The sequence below is a fragment of the Schistocerca gregaria genome, chromosome 8 (genome assembly GCF_023897955.1).
Source record: "Schistocerca gregaria isolate iqSchGreg1 chromosome 8, iqSchGreg1.2, whole genome shotgun sequence".
In the NCBI taxonomy this organism is placed as follows: Eukaryota; Metazoa; Arthropoda; class Insecta; order Orthoptera; family Acrididae; genus Schistocerca; species Schistocerca gregaria.
Genome location: NC_064927.1, coordinates 392,880,462 through 392,897,443, shown reverse-complemented (window position 1 = coordinate 392,897,443; position 16,982 = coordinate 392,880,462). Strand labels below are relative to the sequence as shown.

The window sequence follows — 16,982 nt, the reverse complement described above, 5'->3', positions numbered from 1 at the left end:
AAAGACGGTCGTGTGAAACCCAGCTCGCGCTATTCGTCCACGAGACTCAGAGGGCCTTAGACACGGGTTCACAGGTAGATGCCGTGTTACTTGACTTCCGCAAGGCGTTTGACACAGTTCCCCACAGTCGTTTAATGAACAAAGTAAGGGCATACGGACTATCAGATCAATTGTGTGATTGGATTGAGGAGTTCCTAGATAACAGAACGCAGCATGTCATTCTCAATGGAGAGAAGTCTTCCGAAGTAAGAGTGATTTCAGGTGTGCCGCAGGGGAGTGTCATAGGACCGTTGCTATTCACAATATACATAAATGACCTGGTGGATGACACTGGAAGTTCACTGAGGCTTTTTCAGATGATGCTGTGGTGTATCGAGAGGTTGCAACAATGGAAAACTGTACTGAAATGCAGGAGGATCTGCAGCGAATTGACGCATGGTGCACGGAATGGCAATTGAATCTCAATGTAGACAAGTGTAATGTGATGTGAATACATAGAAAGATAGGTCCCTTATCATTTAGCTACAAAATAGCAGGTCAGCAACTGGAAGCAGTTAATTCCATAAATTATCTGGGAGTACACATTAGGAGTGATTTAAAAAGGAATGATCATATAAAGTTGATCGTCGGTAAAGCAGATGCGAGACTGAGATTCATTGGAAGAATCCTAAGAAAATGCAATCCGACAACAAAGGAAGTAGGTTACAGTACGCTTGTTCGCCCACTGCTTGAATACTGCTCAGCAGTGTGGGATCCGCACCAGATAGGGTTGATAGAAGAGATAGAGAAGATCCAACGGAGCCCTTACTCTTTGCCTTTAAATATGTCTGCTTGTGTCTGTGTATGTGCGGATGGATATGTGTGTGCGTGTGCGAGTGTACACCTGTCCTTTTTTTCCCCTAAGGGAAGTCTTTCCGCTCCCGGGATTGGAATGACTCCTTACCCTCTCCCTTAAAACCCACATCCTTTCGTCTTTCCCTCTCCTTCCTGAAGAAGCAACCATCGGTTGCGAAAGCTAGTAATTCTGTGTGTGTGTTTGTGTGTTTTGTTCATGTGTCTGTCTGCTGGTGCTTTCCCGCTTGGTAAGTCTTGGAATCTTTGTTTTTAATATATTTTTCCCATGTGGAAGTTTCTTTCTATTTTATTTACATAACCTAAGGATATCACACACATCCATGCCCGAAGCAGGATTCGAACTGGCGACTGTAGCAGTCACGCAGTTCCAGACTGTAACACCTAGAACCGCACAGCCACTCCGGCCGGCTTATCTGTTTCAAAATTATATTAAACTTGACTTTACAACACTTACACTAACATATTCTTTTGACCTAAAACATTGCCACATCTGAAAAAGAGGAAATTTGACAAATTTCTATTTCTGACAAGTCAACTAAAAGGTAATTTACAGATTCAAGAGAAACTTTCTGATGAAAAAATGTAGAATCCTTACCCAGACTCTTTTAAAAAACTTATATCTATATAGGAACTGAAATATTGTTTCCATAAGGAATGTAATGGACAAAAGTCACTATATTTCAAGCCACTTTTATTCAACTTGTGCAAGCCAAGTTCCCTCTTCTCACTAAGGGTCAGCTGAGATTTTTTTTGTCGCTGGGATCTCTTATGACCTTTCAACCTATGTTTTGCTAACAGCAGCCTCTGAAACAACAGAAAAGTTTGGTTTTCTAAATAAATTATTGTTATGTAACCATATTCAATACAAAATATGAATGGCGACACCAAATGTTTATTCCTTTATCACAAAACATTCATACTTTGTTCTTCATTATGTATTATGAAACCAATAAAGGCAATGATGACATTCTCCAAATACTAAAATAACAACGATTAAAAACTGACAATAGGAACAATATAAACAAAAGGTTCGCAGGAGAGCTTCTGTAAAGTTTGGAAGGTAGGAGACGAGATACTGGCAGAAGTAAAGCTGTGAGTACCGGGCGTGAGTCGTGCTTCAGTAGCTCAGATGGTAGAGCACTTGCCCGCGAAAGGCAATGGTCCCTAGTTTGAGTCTCGGTCGGGCACACAGTTTTAATCTGCCAGGAAGTTTAATATAAACAAAGATCTTATTTCCGAAACAATTTCAGTAAAACTGTTTTTTCTAACACCCATACAGTGTTATGCAATGCCTTCCTCCTTGCAATTAAAAATTGCACATTGTTGTGCAGCAGGGTTATCCTGTAATCTTTCGTTGTTGACCATTCAACATGTCAAGAGTTTCACAAAATAATATTACAAATCAAGAAGAAATAAGCTTACAGGCAAATTTTGCTTTCTCAACATCGATTTTGGAATCAATGTCCAGAGAGGTGTTCCTTTAGGACAGCACATTTGTTTCTTCAGAAAATAGGCACTCTGGGGCTTGGGGCAACATGGTGATCACGACACGATCTTTTTCAATTACATATTTCAGCCAACTATATGATAAAGTTTTCTAATAAAAATTAATTTGCAATGAGAAAACATAAACAAAATACACAATTTGCATTATCTTATAATTTAGGATCATTCATATCAGTGTACACAGAATAATGTGCATAATGTCGCAGAAACAAATCTGTCATCATGAATAGGAACATTTTTATGTATTGCTAAATGAATGTGAAATGTACAATATCATTTCATAAAAGTGGTATGATATTATACTTATATCTGTTAGCAATGAATGATTATCGTCAGTTGCACTTAGAAATTTCGACAAATGATTATTGTCATCTGCACATAGAAATTTCGTTGAGTGGGTAATAAATGTGAATATGGTAACGGTGTGAAAATTAATTTGTGTTTGTATAAAATAGGGAGGCTGCATGCATTGTTTAATTTTTGGTGCTGAAGAACATCAAATTTGCTAACTAGAAAAGAGGCAAGGAGAAGAAGAAAGATAATAAGAATGCAGAAAATCATAATTATGTCACAGTACCAAAAAATCAAAAAGTTGTTGTAAGCAATGAAGTATCTCTCGTATTGGCAGTTAGGAGCAGAACACAATCAAATCCTAAGTGACAGACTTGAGAATGTTTTAAAGATGCCTAAATTATGTAATAGTTGGGAAGGAATGAAGTATTTTTGGCAGAACAACTGAGGATAAACAGACGGGTTGTTCTTGAAAATGGGTTCAACAACTGTTATTGAGATGCAGAACACAAACTAATACTTGCACTGCCCTCTCTGCTCTCTTAAAAGTTGAGGAAGGAAGAACATATTAGTGGAGAAAAAGGATGATCAAGTTTCTCGACAGCATTTATATTCCCAAATGAAATTTTCAGTCTGCAGCACAGGGTGTGCCGATGTGAAACTTAATGGCAGATTAAAACTGTGTGCCATGCCGAGACTCAAACTTGGGACCTTCGCTACTCACAGGCAAGCCACGTCTCCACAATGTCCTTTCTTCCAGGAGTGCTAGTTCTACTCGGGAAATCTGGAAGGAATGAGATGAAGTCCTGCAGAATTGAAGCTGTGATGATGGGTTGTGAGTCTTGCTTGCTTAGGTCAGATGGGAGAGCACTTGACTGCGTAAGGCAAAGATCTCAAGTTCGAGTCTCAGACTGGCACACAGTTTTACTCTGCCAGGAAGTTTTAGCATTTATATTAAAGAAGCAAGTTATAAATCCAGACTGACACAGCATCAGTAAAGTGTTACTATCTCATCAGCAATGTGTCAGTGCACCATAGGTTGGCCAGAGATATCAATTAATTCCAGTGTCTTAGATGATCCATCACTGAAATGGCATGGGATTGTGGCTGGTCATAAACTTGCAGAAATAAGAAATATCAGCAAATATTTTTTATAAAATATATAACTTACATGACCAGTTGCGACACTGTATTAATGTCATCTTCAGGCCCCTATGCAAACTGAATGGTGATATCCAATCACTGGTGCATTAGGACAGGTACCATGTATATTCACTTGTCTCATGGATTTCTATTTACAAGATTTGTGCAATCCAGCAATCTAACAACTGTCAAAGCAGTTGTTATATGGCTGGAGTGCACGTCACATGATTACACATGAAACCGTGGCTGGATATAGTCATTCAATTTATATAGGGACCTAAAGATAACAATAATGTAGTGCCGAAACTGGTAATGTAATTAGTATATTTTATAAAATTATAACTGTTGGTATCCGTTATTTCTATAAATTCCAGCATTGGCTGCAGCCAACAGACCACCTACCTACAGCACTGCAGTTAGCATCACCCGCCAAATCAGTACCAACGACGTGTGCTGCCTTTACACTTTGGTGAGCTGTGTTAGAACCACACTGTTTGTTTTATTCACAACCATGGTAGTGTTGGGTGTTGCAGTCTGATGGAAAGTGATTTTATTCATTGAAGTTTCTTTTGTTAAATTTATAACATGCTTAAGTTACATAGTGGCCGCAGCTAACTAAAACTAATATACAATTTAATCTTGTTAATGGTGTACACTGGCTGACACAATAGCAAAAGCTGAATTAAAAACTGAATTCAATGTTAAGGTCAATAGTTCTCGTACCAGTCTAAGAAGAGAACTAACTTGTAACCTAAAAGCAGAACCAACTTCTAGCCTGCAAACTAAAAGTGACATAAATAATGAAATTTTGCTGCAAAACACAACAGCCTCTTTAACCAAGGAGTTACATATGGATGTATTACAATAGTGGGATATGAAAAAAATGATGATGTAACACAAATTCAAGATTTTGCTGAACACAAAGAAAATTAAATACAAGAACAAGTCTCAGATACAAAACAAAGGGTAAATATTTTACAGAATGTCAAAGAAACAAAGGGGTCCGCTTTTACAGATTTGAATTTGGCAATTTTGGATGAATGAGTTAGTGAGTTAATAGAATAGAAGTCTTATAAGCTGGGCAATTTATCACTCAGTACATTTAAGTCTACACAAAATTTAGAAAGCACGTAAGAGGAATTCTCCAAACTGTGGTGTAAAACAGTAAAAACAAGGATGAACTAACTAAGAGGAAATTTGGTGAAAGTCATGACCATTCTACAGCTTCATCCACATCCACACCTATACTCTGTAAACTACCATCAGGTACATAGTCGAGGGTACATTCCATTCACATATGGGGCATAACAAGAATGATTGTCTAAATGCCTCAGAGCACGTAGTAATTATTCTAGAAATTACAGAGCCAACCACAACCATAAGAGAATCACATACGTGGATACAGAGTGCAGCATCAGACATTGTTACCACAATTATAGTATAACAATGAGTTCAGAAGCTAGCTAAAATAATGACAACTAAAAAGCAATAAGAACAGTGCAAGTTCATGCTGGTTATTAGCAATGCCACATTTGATGGAGAGGAGGAAAGGAAGATAATTTACAGGAATGAGGAATACTTGTGTTCTAACAGCCAGCGTACAGGATACCACTGTGGTCCACTGAGACTCTGAGTATTGTGGTTCAGCTGAAAGGGTGTACTACATAAACAATAAAGACACAGTGGTCTAAGCTTTGTGAAATACTATTGATCATAAGAGTACTGACTAACAGATATCTCAAAAGAAGCAATGAAAGGTTACTAGCTGCAATTGATCAGTAACTCCTTAAGCTAACAACAGGAAAACAAAGAACGCAGATTGGCAAAATAGAAGGTGCTGTTGTGTTTAGCTCAAAGTCTCTACATAGAGCACAGTGAAAAAAGAGTACTACAGTGAACTTGCTGGATTATTATTATTATTATTATTATTATTATTATTATATTATTTTACAGAATGATAGTGGAGAGTTTTATAAAGGGGTATTTATACTTTGGAGTGATCATTGCTTAAACGTTACAGTCAGGTCAGTATATAATTTCAAGGGTGCTTAGTGCAACCAGGAATGGAGTACATTGTGTTGCTTGTGGAGAATCAGAAGCAAGTAAGAGGTCAATACAACCTACGTAGGCTGAACGTACAATGCAAAAACAATAGAATGTTTATATGTAGCCTCTGGATTGAACAGAGAAATGGGAAGAGCAAACTCGTAAAGTATTATAGGTTTAAAATGATATAAATCAAAAATTGATTGGAAATGAGTTTGATTACCACCACATAAAAAACTGGGCAAGGCAAACAATTGATAGCTTGATTACTTTTAAGAATGGTTCTACATTAAAATGATATTAAACATGAGATCAATGATTAATAAAAACAGAGCTGAAACAAGATAATACGTAGAACTTGCCTAGAATGTTGGGATATTACTCATAGTAAATAAAATTAAATAATATATGTCGTGCCTGGTGGCTCCATTTTACATCTAAAGTTTAAAGAAAAGAAAATTTATTAGATATAAGTTTGGGTTAAAATTACAAATGTGGTGAAAGATGTGAGTAATATTAATGTTGATTACATAGTTAAGTTTTTCTTTTTGAAGATGACAACATTATTGAATCTCATTATGAAGTCACATCTAGAGAAGTTTACAGGAAAGTCTGTGTCCAATAGGAAAACTCTAAAAATGTTTTACCTTCACACTTTATTTGAAGAAAAAGTGTCAGACAGATAGCAACTAATGACTGTGAAGAGCTCTGAAGTACAAGAAAATGTCCCAGTGAGTTGCAAATATGCTATTCTTGAACAATGCAATCGTGTTGTATCATACTACAGAAATATTTAAGGTTTGGGACTCAAAAGTTAATTTCTAAAATTTAAAAAGAGGCTGTCGATTTCTTCTTAAAACATTCATTGCAGCCAGTAAGTAAGAGACTGATGATTATGCTACCTCTACACAGTCGAAATAAAGTGGAAACTTGCCTTTTTCAGTTCTCCATTTATCCGCTTTGTGTCAGTAGCAGGCAATACTGATGATAAATATGCTTTTACTGCTTGCTCTTTTGAGTCGCTATCAACAGCTGACTGTGTTGCTCCAAACACTCGTTCCTGAAGTGTCTCAGGAAGGGGAGAATAAAGTAATTCTGGAAATGAGTGTTGTCATAGTTAGAATGAAAGCAATGCAAAATGAAACATTCACAATTGTAAAATTAAAGCTATTTAACATTGGCTACTAATCATCCAGTTCATAATTATCAAGTAATGAAAATCGAAGCTGAATTCACTTCATCTTTAGCAATATTTTTTTATTACTCAAATTAGTGCATTAAAATAACTTCATTTGAAATTAAAATTATGGTAAAATTTACCATTTGCAATATTATTTTATTCACACGAACAAGAAACAGCTTCCCTCATAAAATGAGTTTTTTCCCAAAAAACAGCATGTTCAAAAAGAAGATGAAAACATCCTCACTTTTGATAAAGGGACACCATTCATCAATATATGAATTGTAAGGGAATGGGTGAAGTAGGCAAGCAATCATCCATCCTCCAGTGCGGTACACATGTTTCCGTCACAGCTGATTCTGCATTGCTGGGTCACTGCCTGCGCGAGTCAGCTAGCAATGCAGAATAAAAGTGGGTCTTTCCGTCAGCCGGGCGGCTGTTGTCATCAGACACCCTGCTGCGTCGCCAGACACCGGGCTTCCACATTGCATTCAGGTCAGTAGGCTGCGAGGACACTGACCGCTTCTGAGTATGCATGTAACGAGTTTTTAATAAAAGTTAAAGTAAATTATTCGACTGTGTTCAAATGCTGATCACTGGCTCATCCTAAGACCCTTGTGCCCACCCGCCATCTTCCTGACCAGTCAAATACCTTATAAAATGGTGTCAGAAGTGGGATCCTCTGGAAATGCTTTCCTGGGGAGAGAAGAAAACCTACAGTCTTCCAAGAGGGTATAGCGGTGATTGGCATTGTTCGCGAAGTTCGTGTTTCATATCCGTATGTGGAAGCAGCACAAGGTAGATACTATCCTCCGTTGGAGCACATCTCTGCAGACGATGCAATGGAATGAGACCCAGCACTGAAGGCAGGACTGCAGCAGATACTGGCTGTGCTTGGCGTGCATGCGAACAGCAATGATGGCAAAATTTTAAATAAATAGAGTGACTGGGTTATTCAGTATGGCAGAGGCACAACAAGACTTGCAGACTGTTATAGCACAGTTACGACAAGAAATTCAGCGATTGAAAACAGATGCAGAAAGTAGAACGGATGTGGGACAAGTGAATAGTAGCCTTCGGACTGTAGCTGATGAAAGCACAACAGATTCAGCAGTAGTTAAAAAATTTTCTTTGATCCCCACAGTTACAGTCTTTCGTGGGAAGTCTGATGAGGATATTCTCGTATTTTTTAGTAAACTGGAAAACGCAGCAAGTTTAGGATCCTGGAGTGATTCAGATAAAGTAACTGTGGCGAAATTGCGAATTCAAGATGATGCACTCGATTTTGTTACGTGTGATACCATGTGCACTCTAGCAGCTACCTATGGCGTTTTTAAGCAGACACTGGTGCAATGGTACAAAGGGAAGAAGACAGCAAGATTTTACAGGGAACAACTGCACAACATGCATATATTGGACGGAGAATCTATTGAGCATTTTGCTGATCGCATTAGAAAAGTGAACGCTAATACGTATGAGCTCAACGAGAATGATTCGTACAATGAGGAAAAATTGTTTGAACGAGGACAAAGGGCATTAGATACGTTTTTGAATGGGTTACAGGGTGAAGTCGGTCATGCAGTCAGATTGGCATGTTGTGAGACATTTGAAGAAGCCATACAGACAGCAGTTCAATTTGTGGAAGAGCTACGGAGACCTCAAATGGACTGCAAACCGGATCGGCGTGTGTTCAAAGCTTATTCAGGAAGCAGTTATCATGGGAACGGGCAACAGGCGGCCAATACTAGTGGAAAGAAGATTCGGTGTTTTGTTTGTGGAAGTGAAGGCCACATAGCGCGGAACTGTAGAGGAAGGAATGCAAGGAGTACATTAAACGACAGAGGGGACGGGAGGGCCACCACTACTTCCGCCCCCAAGAAGCGATAGTTACTGCAAGCTCCACGAATGACAGTTCTGAAGGCCTGCTTGTTAACGCAATTTACCGTGGACAGAATGTCTGTTTTCTAGTTGATACAGGGGCTCAAATTTCTCTAATGTGGTGCCATGTAGTTAAAGAGAGAAGCTGGAGGCAGTCGAGTTGTACCATTAAAGGGTTAAATGGCAACCAGGTGCACAATTAAGGAGAAGTTGTGATTAACTTCATGATAGGCCAAGATGAATATGAGGCCAGAATGCAAGTGATAAGAAGTAGAGAGAAATGCTACGAAGGTATACTAGGGTTGGATTTCCTTTCAGCTAACCACGCTCAGATGGATGTAGCAAAGAGAAAATCCGATTCGGTCATAATGATTATGGCTGCAAAGGGCACTCTAAGAGTCAGACTCAAAAGAATGTTAGTGATGCTGAGGTAATGCGTAAACCAAGTTGCTGCACAAGAATACCATTCGAAGTTGACGTGCATTTGACTGAAAGTGAGCGCATCCCCCTTGGAACAGGAAAAACACTGTATATTGACATGAAGATACCAAAGTTCTGAGGAAGTAATTTGTTGTTAACAGAGCCATCAGTAAACGGTGTTTTGCTAGGCCAGAAGCATTGTTATGTAGCAAGAACTGTCAGTGATATAGAGGATGAAAAAAAATGGGAAACTACAAGTTCCAGTGAAAATTGCTAACATGAGTAATGCAGAAGCGGAATTACCACGCGGGAGTCCTGTGGCAACAGTATCGAACCTAGATTCACAAGACATAATAAAAAATCCCTACCAAGGAGAAAGATGTACAAGTAGCAACTTATGGTCCACCGAATGTCAATACACGAGCGACAACTGTCGAAGCACTTGGATCAATCGAACAAGAGCTGGTTACTAAATTAAACCATTTATCGCCAGAGGATCGGGAAATAATTTTACCAGTGCTACATAGATACTCTGATCTCTTCCGCGAGCGGGATAATCTTCCAGCAACTCCATTAGTTCAACATAGAATAAATACCAGAGGAGCAGCAAAAAAATGGTTCAAATGGCTCTGAGCACTATGAGACTTAACATCAGAGGTCATCAGTCCCCTAGAACTTAGAACTACTTAAACCTAACTAACCTAAGGACATCACATACATCCATGCCCGAGGCAGGATTCTAACCTGCTACCGTAGCGGTCGCGCAGTTCCAGACTGAAGGGCCTAGAACCGATCAGCCACACCGGCCGGCTAGGAGCGGCACTCATTGCTGAACGACCATACAGAATTCCTTATAGCCAACAAGCCTTAGTCAACAAGATGATTAAAGAACAACTGGAAGCCGGGTTTATTGAACATAGAGAGCCGTCTGATGCAGCCTGGGCCTCCCCCAACGTGATCGTAAAAAGGAAATCGCCTACAGAACAGAAGTACCGATTCTGTGTTGATTACCGGAAGCTGAATGCTGTGACGTTACCGGATATTCATCCATTATCGGATCTTGTACACTCTTTGGATTATCTTGGTTTGTGCAAAATCTTTTCTGTTTGTGACCTACCCAGCGGGTACAATAAACTGACTGTACATCCAGACGATCGGGCTAAAACATCGTTTATTACACCTACAGGTGTGTACAAGTATAACCATCTTCCTTTCGGTCTACAGAATATGCCAGCAACATTTCAGTGTCTGATGGACACAGTCCTCAGAGGACTAACCCCCACACAATGTCTGGTTTACATTGACGATATATCTTGTCAGGACATGCAACAACACACTGAAGGATTGACAGCTGTTTTTGAGAGACTACGCAGAGCAAAATGTAGGAAGTATGGAAGCATGTAAAGGCTCGGAACAATCAGTCCTTTTTGCAGCAGGCCGCACAAGACGATCGCAGAGCAGTCGTACCTAAGTATTGTGATGGAGATTTAGTCTATTTGAGTAACCCAGTGTTGAAGAAGGATCACGTTAAGAAATTTAAATTGCATTGGAAAGGGCCATATAAGGTCCTTGAAATTATCTCCCTGGTCACATTAAAAGTTCAACTGGCGTTTCGCTCTATCATAGTGCACGTGAACCGTCTAAAATATTTGAGCAATCCAACACAGGAACCAGCTGATGAACCAGAAGAACGACCCCGAGGCAGACCCTGGAAGCAGCTGAGACATCCGCAGAGCACTCCCAGCAGTAACCAGCTGGTGTGCCGTCGACGCCGAGATCCACAGTTCAATGCTGAGGAGCCAGGTCACCACCGAACGTGCCCCAGTGCAACCCTGAGCTCCCCCTTATCAAGGTATTTGCTACGGCCGAGACAACGCTAAGCATGTGCTAAGTGCGTATACGTCGTTTACAGCAGTGTGCAGTGTCTAATTGTGTATGTGCAGAAGTGGAAGTGTGTTATTCTGGTAACAACTAACTGAGTCAGTGTTAACATTGTTCTTATTGCTGAAGACTAACTTCTCGCCTTCATTATGATAAATTTAAGGATAATGATTGTTTTTACTTTGATCACTTGCTTTTATTTTAGGTTTTGTTTGTCTTTTAGAACCCTTCCGCATCAATCTGGTGTTCTTTTCGAACCACAAACTAGTATGGTAGAAGCTAGTGGTAATTTTAAGATTATTTTGAAGTATAACCTAAGTGAGGTAGAAGAGCAGTTTCAGAACATAAGTGAACTCATGAACCTTATTGAGGACCAGTCAACCATACGATATGTGATCCAGCACTGTCATAGTATCATAGTTGGGTGATGGCTAAAAACCAAGTCAAGGCAGCCTTTACCGTATATAGAAGGGAAATTGATTGCTTTTTAAATCTTTTACCCCACAATAATCTTGTTAGACGTAAGCAGGCTTGGTTTGAGTTTGGTGGCAATATACTCAGAACTGTCTTCAGAACATTACCTAACAGGGACTTGGTTGACATGAGTAACAAGTTAGAGCAGCTAGGGGAAGAAGTACATTCCAATGGTAAAAAACTCTCTGAACATGTGATACTACGCGATATGCAGCAGACAATTACAAATAATACCGTGTTCATTGGTAAGGTTGTTAAGCACTTCATAGCTCATTTTAAGGATCTGTACAATGAGACTACAAGAGTCCAAAGGGAATAACGGAACAAAGTCAATATCTTGAATGCCCATGTAGAATTAAATACTTTGTTGTTTAGAACTACCGATAGTTTGTCAAATGCACGACTAGATGCTTCTAATCTGAGGCAGGCCATTTAAACTAGCACAGCTAATCATTTAAGCAGTGTTTTGCTGCATCCTAAAGATTTTTTGGCATTGCTAATAGCTACGGAAAGGAAACTAACTAATCCTGCAACTATGATCCTACCTGTCAATATGCAAAATTTGTATTTCTACTACCAATTGAGTGATGTAGATGCAACCATGATGGACAATGAATTGGCTCTAATTGTCACCATTTCCTTAGCAGACTCCAGACATCACTTTGAAGTTTACCGATTGTATACCTATCCAGTATTTTGGGCGCCCCTCCATACCTATGTTCAGTACCATCTGCGGAAGTACTTTTTAATTAGTCAGGACCAAAGATATTTCTTAGCTTTATCTCAGAGCACTTTGCATGAATGTGAGCAAACAAAAAAACTTGTTTGTCCTTCGAATATCATATTTTTCGACAGTTGTGTATACAGCTGTGAGAGAGAGCTTTTCATGAAGGTTCAACCCCGGAACTACTGTCCCAGGAATCTGAAAACACTCACTCAACCCTTCCTACAATGGTTCGCAAAAGGTATCATCTACTCTTTCAACTCAACAATTGACCTGACCTTCATGTGTAACAAGTCCTTCCTCCCCCTTTACCCAAAAGATACAAGGTAGTGGTTTTGTGGTAGACATAGAAAACTGTGAGCTGTCAAGTGACTTTTTCCAGGTATCCCAAGGCAGCTTGTATGTAGAAGGTAAGTTATCTGTAACTCCCATTTCTATTGGATTCCACAATAATACTTCCTTATTTGAGTCAATGAATTCATTCAACTTTAATTTAAGTGGGACAGTCAAACGGTACAACCAATTAGTTCAATCCATGAGTACTTGTGGCAGCGATTTGAATTTGATTCGTGCTTTTAACGGTATTAACCAGTATCAACAAGCTACAAAGGCAACAATTTGAATTTGATTCATGCTTTTAACAGTATTAACCAGTATCAACAAGCTACTCAGAGTAACATTACTTTAAAGCTTTCCATTGGACTAACTACAACTTTTGCAATAATTTTGTTATGTTTGATCACCTTTGGTTTTTATGTATTAAAGCGGTCAAGACCCTCTGCACCTGCTGAGCTCAAACGCGTTACTGCCGGTGACATTGAAGTTGACTTAGCACCTATTGTGAATGAAGCCTAAGGTTATTAGAAGTTATTTGGTAGAGGATTGTTAATGAGCGACCAGGTAGCTCAATTTTAATCGGGAGGGTGGTGTAAGGGAATGGGTGAAGTAGGCAAGCGATCATTCACCCTCCAGCACGGTACATATATTTCCGTCACTGCTGATTCCGAATTTCCCGGGTCGCTGTCCACGCGTGTCAGCTAGCAACGCAGAATAAAAGTGGGTCTTTCTGTCGCCCTGGCGGCTGTTGTCATCAGACATCCTGATGCGAGGACACTGACCGCTTCCGAGTATGTATGTAACGAGTTTTTAATAAAAGTTAAAGTAAATTATTCGACCGTGTTCAAATGCTGATCGCTGGCACGCCCTAAGACCCTCACGTCCACCCACCACCATCCTGACCAGTCAAATACCTTATAGAATAACATCATCGTCCTTGTTTCATGTGGTCTTTCTACACTCCAGTAAAATCCCCTTTCCTCTATGATCTAAGAAATGCAATCCATAAAACAGTTTTGTGTCCTGTAATAACTTGTGCTTCTAATGAGGTTTCCTTATTCAGTAAATAAAACTTTATTATAATGTGAATTTTTATTCCCTACTGATTTGTTTCTGGTTTTGGAGTCATTAGTTTCTCATGTTGTTAATAATTGGAATTTTTTTTATTTTCCTTTTTTGTTTGGTACTAGGTATGGGTTGTACCACAAAATTTACTAGTAATTTGTTAGTTCCTGCTGTGGGTAACAATATGGCCACTACATTTAAATATTTTCGTATGGCCTCGTGGCAGAAAAGTGTGATGTGTGAGTAGTGCAGCGAATTTTTTAAATCAACCAAAGTCGCTAGTTATCAAACCAAGGAAGAGTACATACGGCAATGCTTTCATAACAATATTTGCACTCTGAGCAAGAAGGGTTTCTGGGTCATTAATGGTTATTTTTGTTTTTCTATCGTGTGTATGTTGGTATGAATGACATTCCAGGCTAGATATATTTGTCAGCTGACTTTGGGTAGTTAATGCAGTTCATTCTTATGGCTCTTTGTTCTTTATTGTAGGAAGTGTCCTGTGTGTGCTTATGTACGAAATCATCTTTGGGCTTTGGCTCTCAAAATTTATGATGAGGTGTTTTTTTTTAATGGCTTGTCTTGTTACTTCGAGCTCTTATTTTGTAGGTCATACTGGTGGGTGTCATGGAGTATGTTGCAGTCATTTTGGTCTGGTTAGGTTTGATAATAGTTTGTTCTGTTAGCTGTGGTCTAGCGGTATCATGGACATTGTTTAAAGTTATACAGGACAAGTGGAATTTTCAATATCCAAACTCTCTCTTTGTTATTGTGGGTCTGCTGATTGTTGAGGTTTTCATTTGGTTCATTTTTGCATTACTATTTATTCTCGTGCATCTTCATTATTAGGCTTGTCAAATATTTCGTTCATATCCACCTAAAATGCCCTAATTTCCGTACTTGTTCCGTTAGTTTCATGTTGTTTTTGCAATTAAACATTTTTTGTGTTTTTTGTCTGTTTGCATGTATAATGTATCTGCTTGCATCAAACATAATGAGGTATCTTGAACAGAATGATTTCCTCAATGCAAACCAGCTGGATTTCAAAAACATCAATCACGTGAAACCCAACACTCACTTTTCCCACATGACATACTGAAAGCTTTGGTTCAAGGCAGTATTTCTTGATTTCCAAAAAGAATGTGATCAGTATGACACCTACACTTATTGTCAAAAGTTCCATAATATGGGGTATCAAGTGAAATTTGTGACTAAATTGAGGACTTTTTGGTAGTGAGGACACAGCATGTTATCGTGGATGGAGTCATTATCAGGTGTAGACATAACTTTGGGTTGGTTGGTTGATTTGTTGAAGGTATCAAACTATGAGGACATCAGGGCCTTTGGGTTAGAGAAGGATATCTGTTCTACCCTTTCGAAGGAACCATCCCAGAATTTGCCTGAAGTGATTTAGGGAAATCATGGGAAACTTAAATCTGGATTCGGGTTTGAACCACCATCCTCCCAAAAGTGAGACAAGTGTGCTAACCACTGTGCCACCTCACTTGGTGTAACTTTGGGTATGCCCCAGGAAAGTCTGTTGGGACCCCTCTTGTTCACATTTTATATTACTGACCTCGCAGACAATATTAACAGTAAAGTCAGACTTTTTGTACATGATGCTGTTATCTACAATGAGGTACTATCTGAAAGAAGATGCATAAATATTGAGTCAGATATTGGTAAGATTTCAACTTGGTGCAGAGATTGGCGATTCTGTCTACGGGTTCAGAAATGTAAAATTTTGCCCTTCACAGAATGAAAAAAAAAAGGTATTCTATGACCACAGTATCAATGAGTCACCACTGGAATCAGCCAATTCATTCAAATACCTGGGTGTACCATGTTCTGGGATATAAAACAGAATGAACACATAGGTTCAGTTGTGGGTAAAGCAGGTGTAGACTTCATTTTATTGGCAGAATACTGGGGAAGTGCAGTCAGTCTACATTTACAAATCACTTGTGTGCCCAGCTCTAGAATACTGCTCAAGTTTGTGGGACCTGTACCAGATAGGACTAACAGATGATACTGAAAGTATACAGTGAAGGGCAATATACTACAACACCCTAGGTATCATTCACATAGGGATTATGAAGACAAGATTAAAATAATTACTGTATTAACACAGGCATTCAAAGAATTGTTTTTACTGCACTCCGTACATGAATGGAACATGAAGGAACCCTAATAACTGGCACAATGGACCATACCCTCCGCCATGCACCTCATGCTGGTTTGCAGAGTAGAGGTGCAGATCACATTATACAAGTGTTAAGTAGGGCACAGATTATAAATGGTCTATGATGCATGAGTATCAGACATCTTGATATCTCAAAGCTGAAATGTCTTAATACAATTTTTGGCAAGTTCCATGTACAATTGTAAAACAATATTGATAGTAAAATCACACTTAAAAGAAGATCTACCATCATATACTCAAAGAAATGAGCTCTAGAACGTAAGTTGCAGTGGAATCCCAAAAAAAGAACTGATTTTGACACTCTCTTCTGCAGAACAAGTCATATTTAAATAAATGAAAAGTTTCTTAACCATGCTGTTAAGGCAAATTCCATTCTGAGCATTTTAATATACATACAATTTCAAATAACAATGATCTGCTGTTTCAATTAAAATGTTTGATTTAGTATTCAAATAAACTAAAAATATAAACCATATCATATAAGACTTCATACATCAGTATATGAAGGCCTTAATATATTCAGCCAACAGAAAAAGTTCCAAAAGTACGCATCCTATTTTGTGGTGCATTCTCGAGCAAAATAGGATGCATATGAGGTATCAGACCTATGTTTAAAGTGCCAAGGTAAAATAAAGCAGCAATTGTAGAATCAATAAAAAGACTCATTAGTTAAAACTTCCAGGCTGAGACGCCATGGTCAATCTATAATACTACTACTTCCTGACATTTTGTTGCCGACTGCAGACAACATCGTTGGCTTATCTCGGAAGACGTTTTCTACAGTTCGCAACGAAATGTCAGGAAGGAGTAGCTTTAAAGATAGACCATGGCCTCTCAACTCAGAAGTTTTAATTAATGAAGACACTGGGCATGAAAGCCATTTTATTAAAAGAATGCTTGCATCTGAAGGTATCTGGTGTTTACACGTGCCAAGCAAACTTTGAGAAAAGTACATATAAGGCAAATAGTTCACACTGTAC

General features: G+C 38.9%; 1 protein-coding gene across 1 annotated transcript in view; it reads right to left on the bottom strand.

Annotated features, from left to right (window-relative positions):
• LOC126284049 (ribonuclease P protein subunit p29) overlaps nt 1–16,982 on the bottom strand; it is a 99,140-nt gene that overhangs the window by 80,849 nt on the left and 1,309 nt on the right. The window contains exons 2-3 of the mRNA XM_049982631.1: nt 6,776–6,936; nt 1,451–1,659 (exon numbers count right to left, since the gene is read on the bottom strand). Of these exons, the coding sequence (XP_049838588.1) occupies nt 1,451–1,659; nt 6,776–6,936 (370 nt within the window). The remainder of the gene's footprint in view (nt 1–1,450; nt 1,660–6,775; nt 6,937–16,982) is intronic.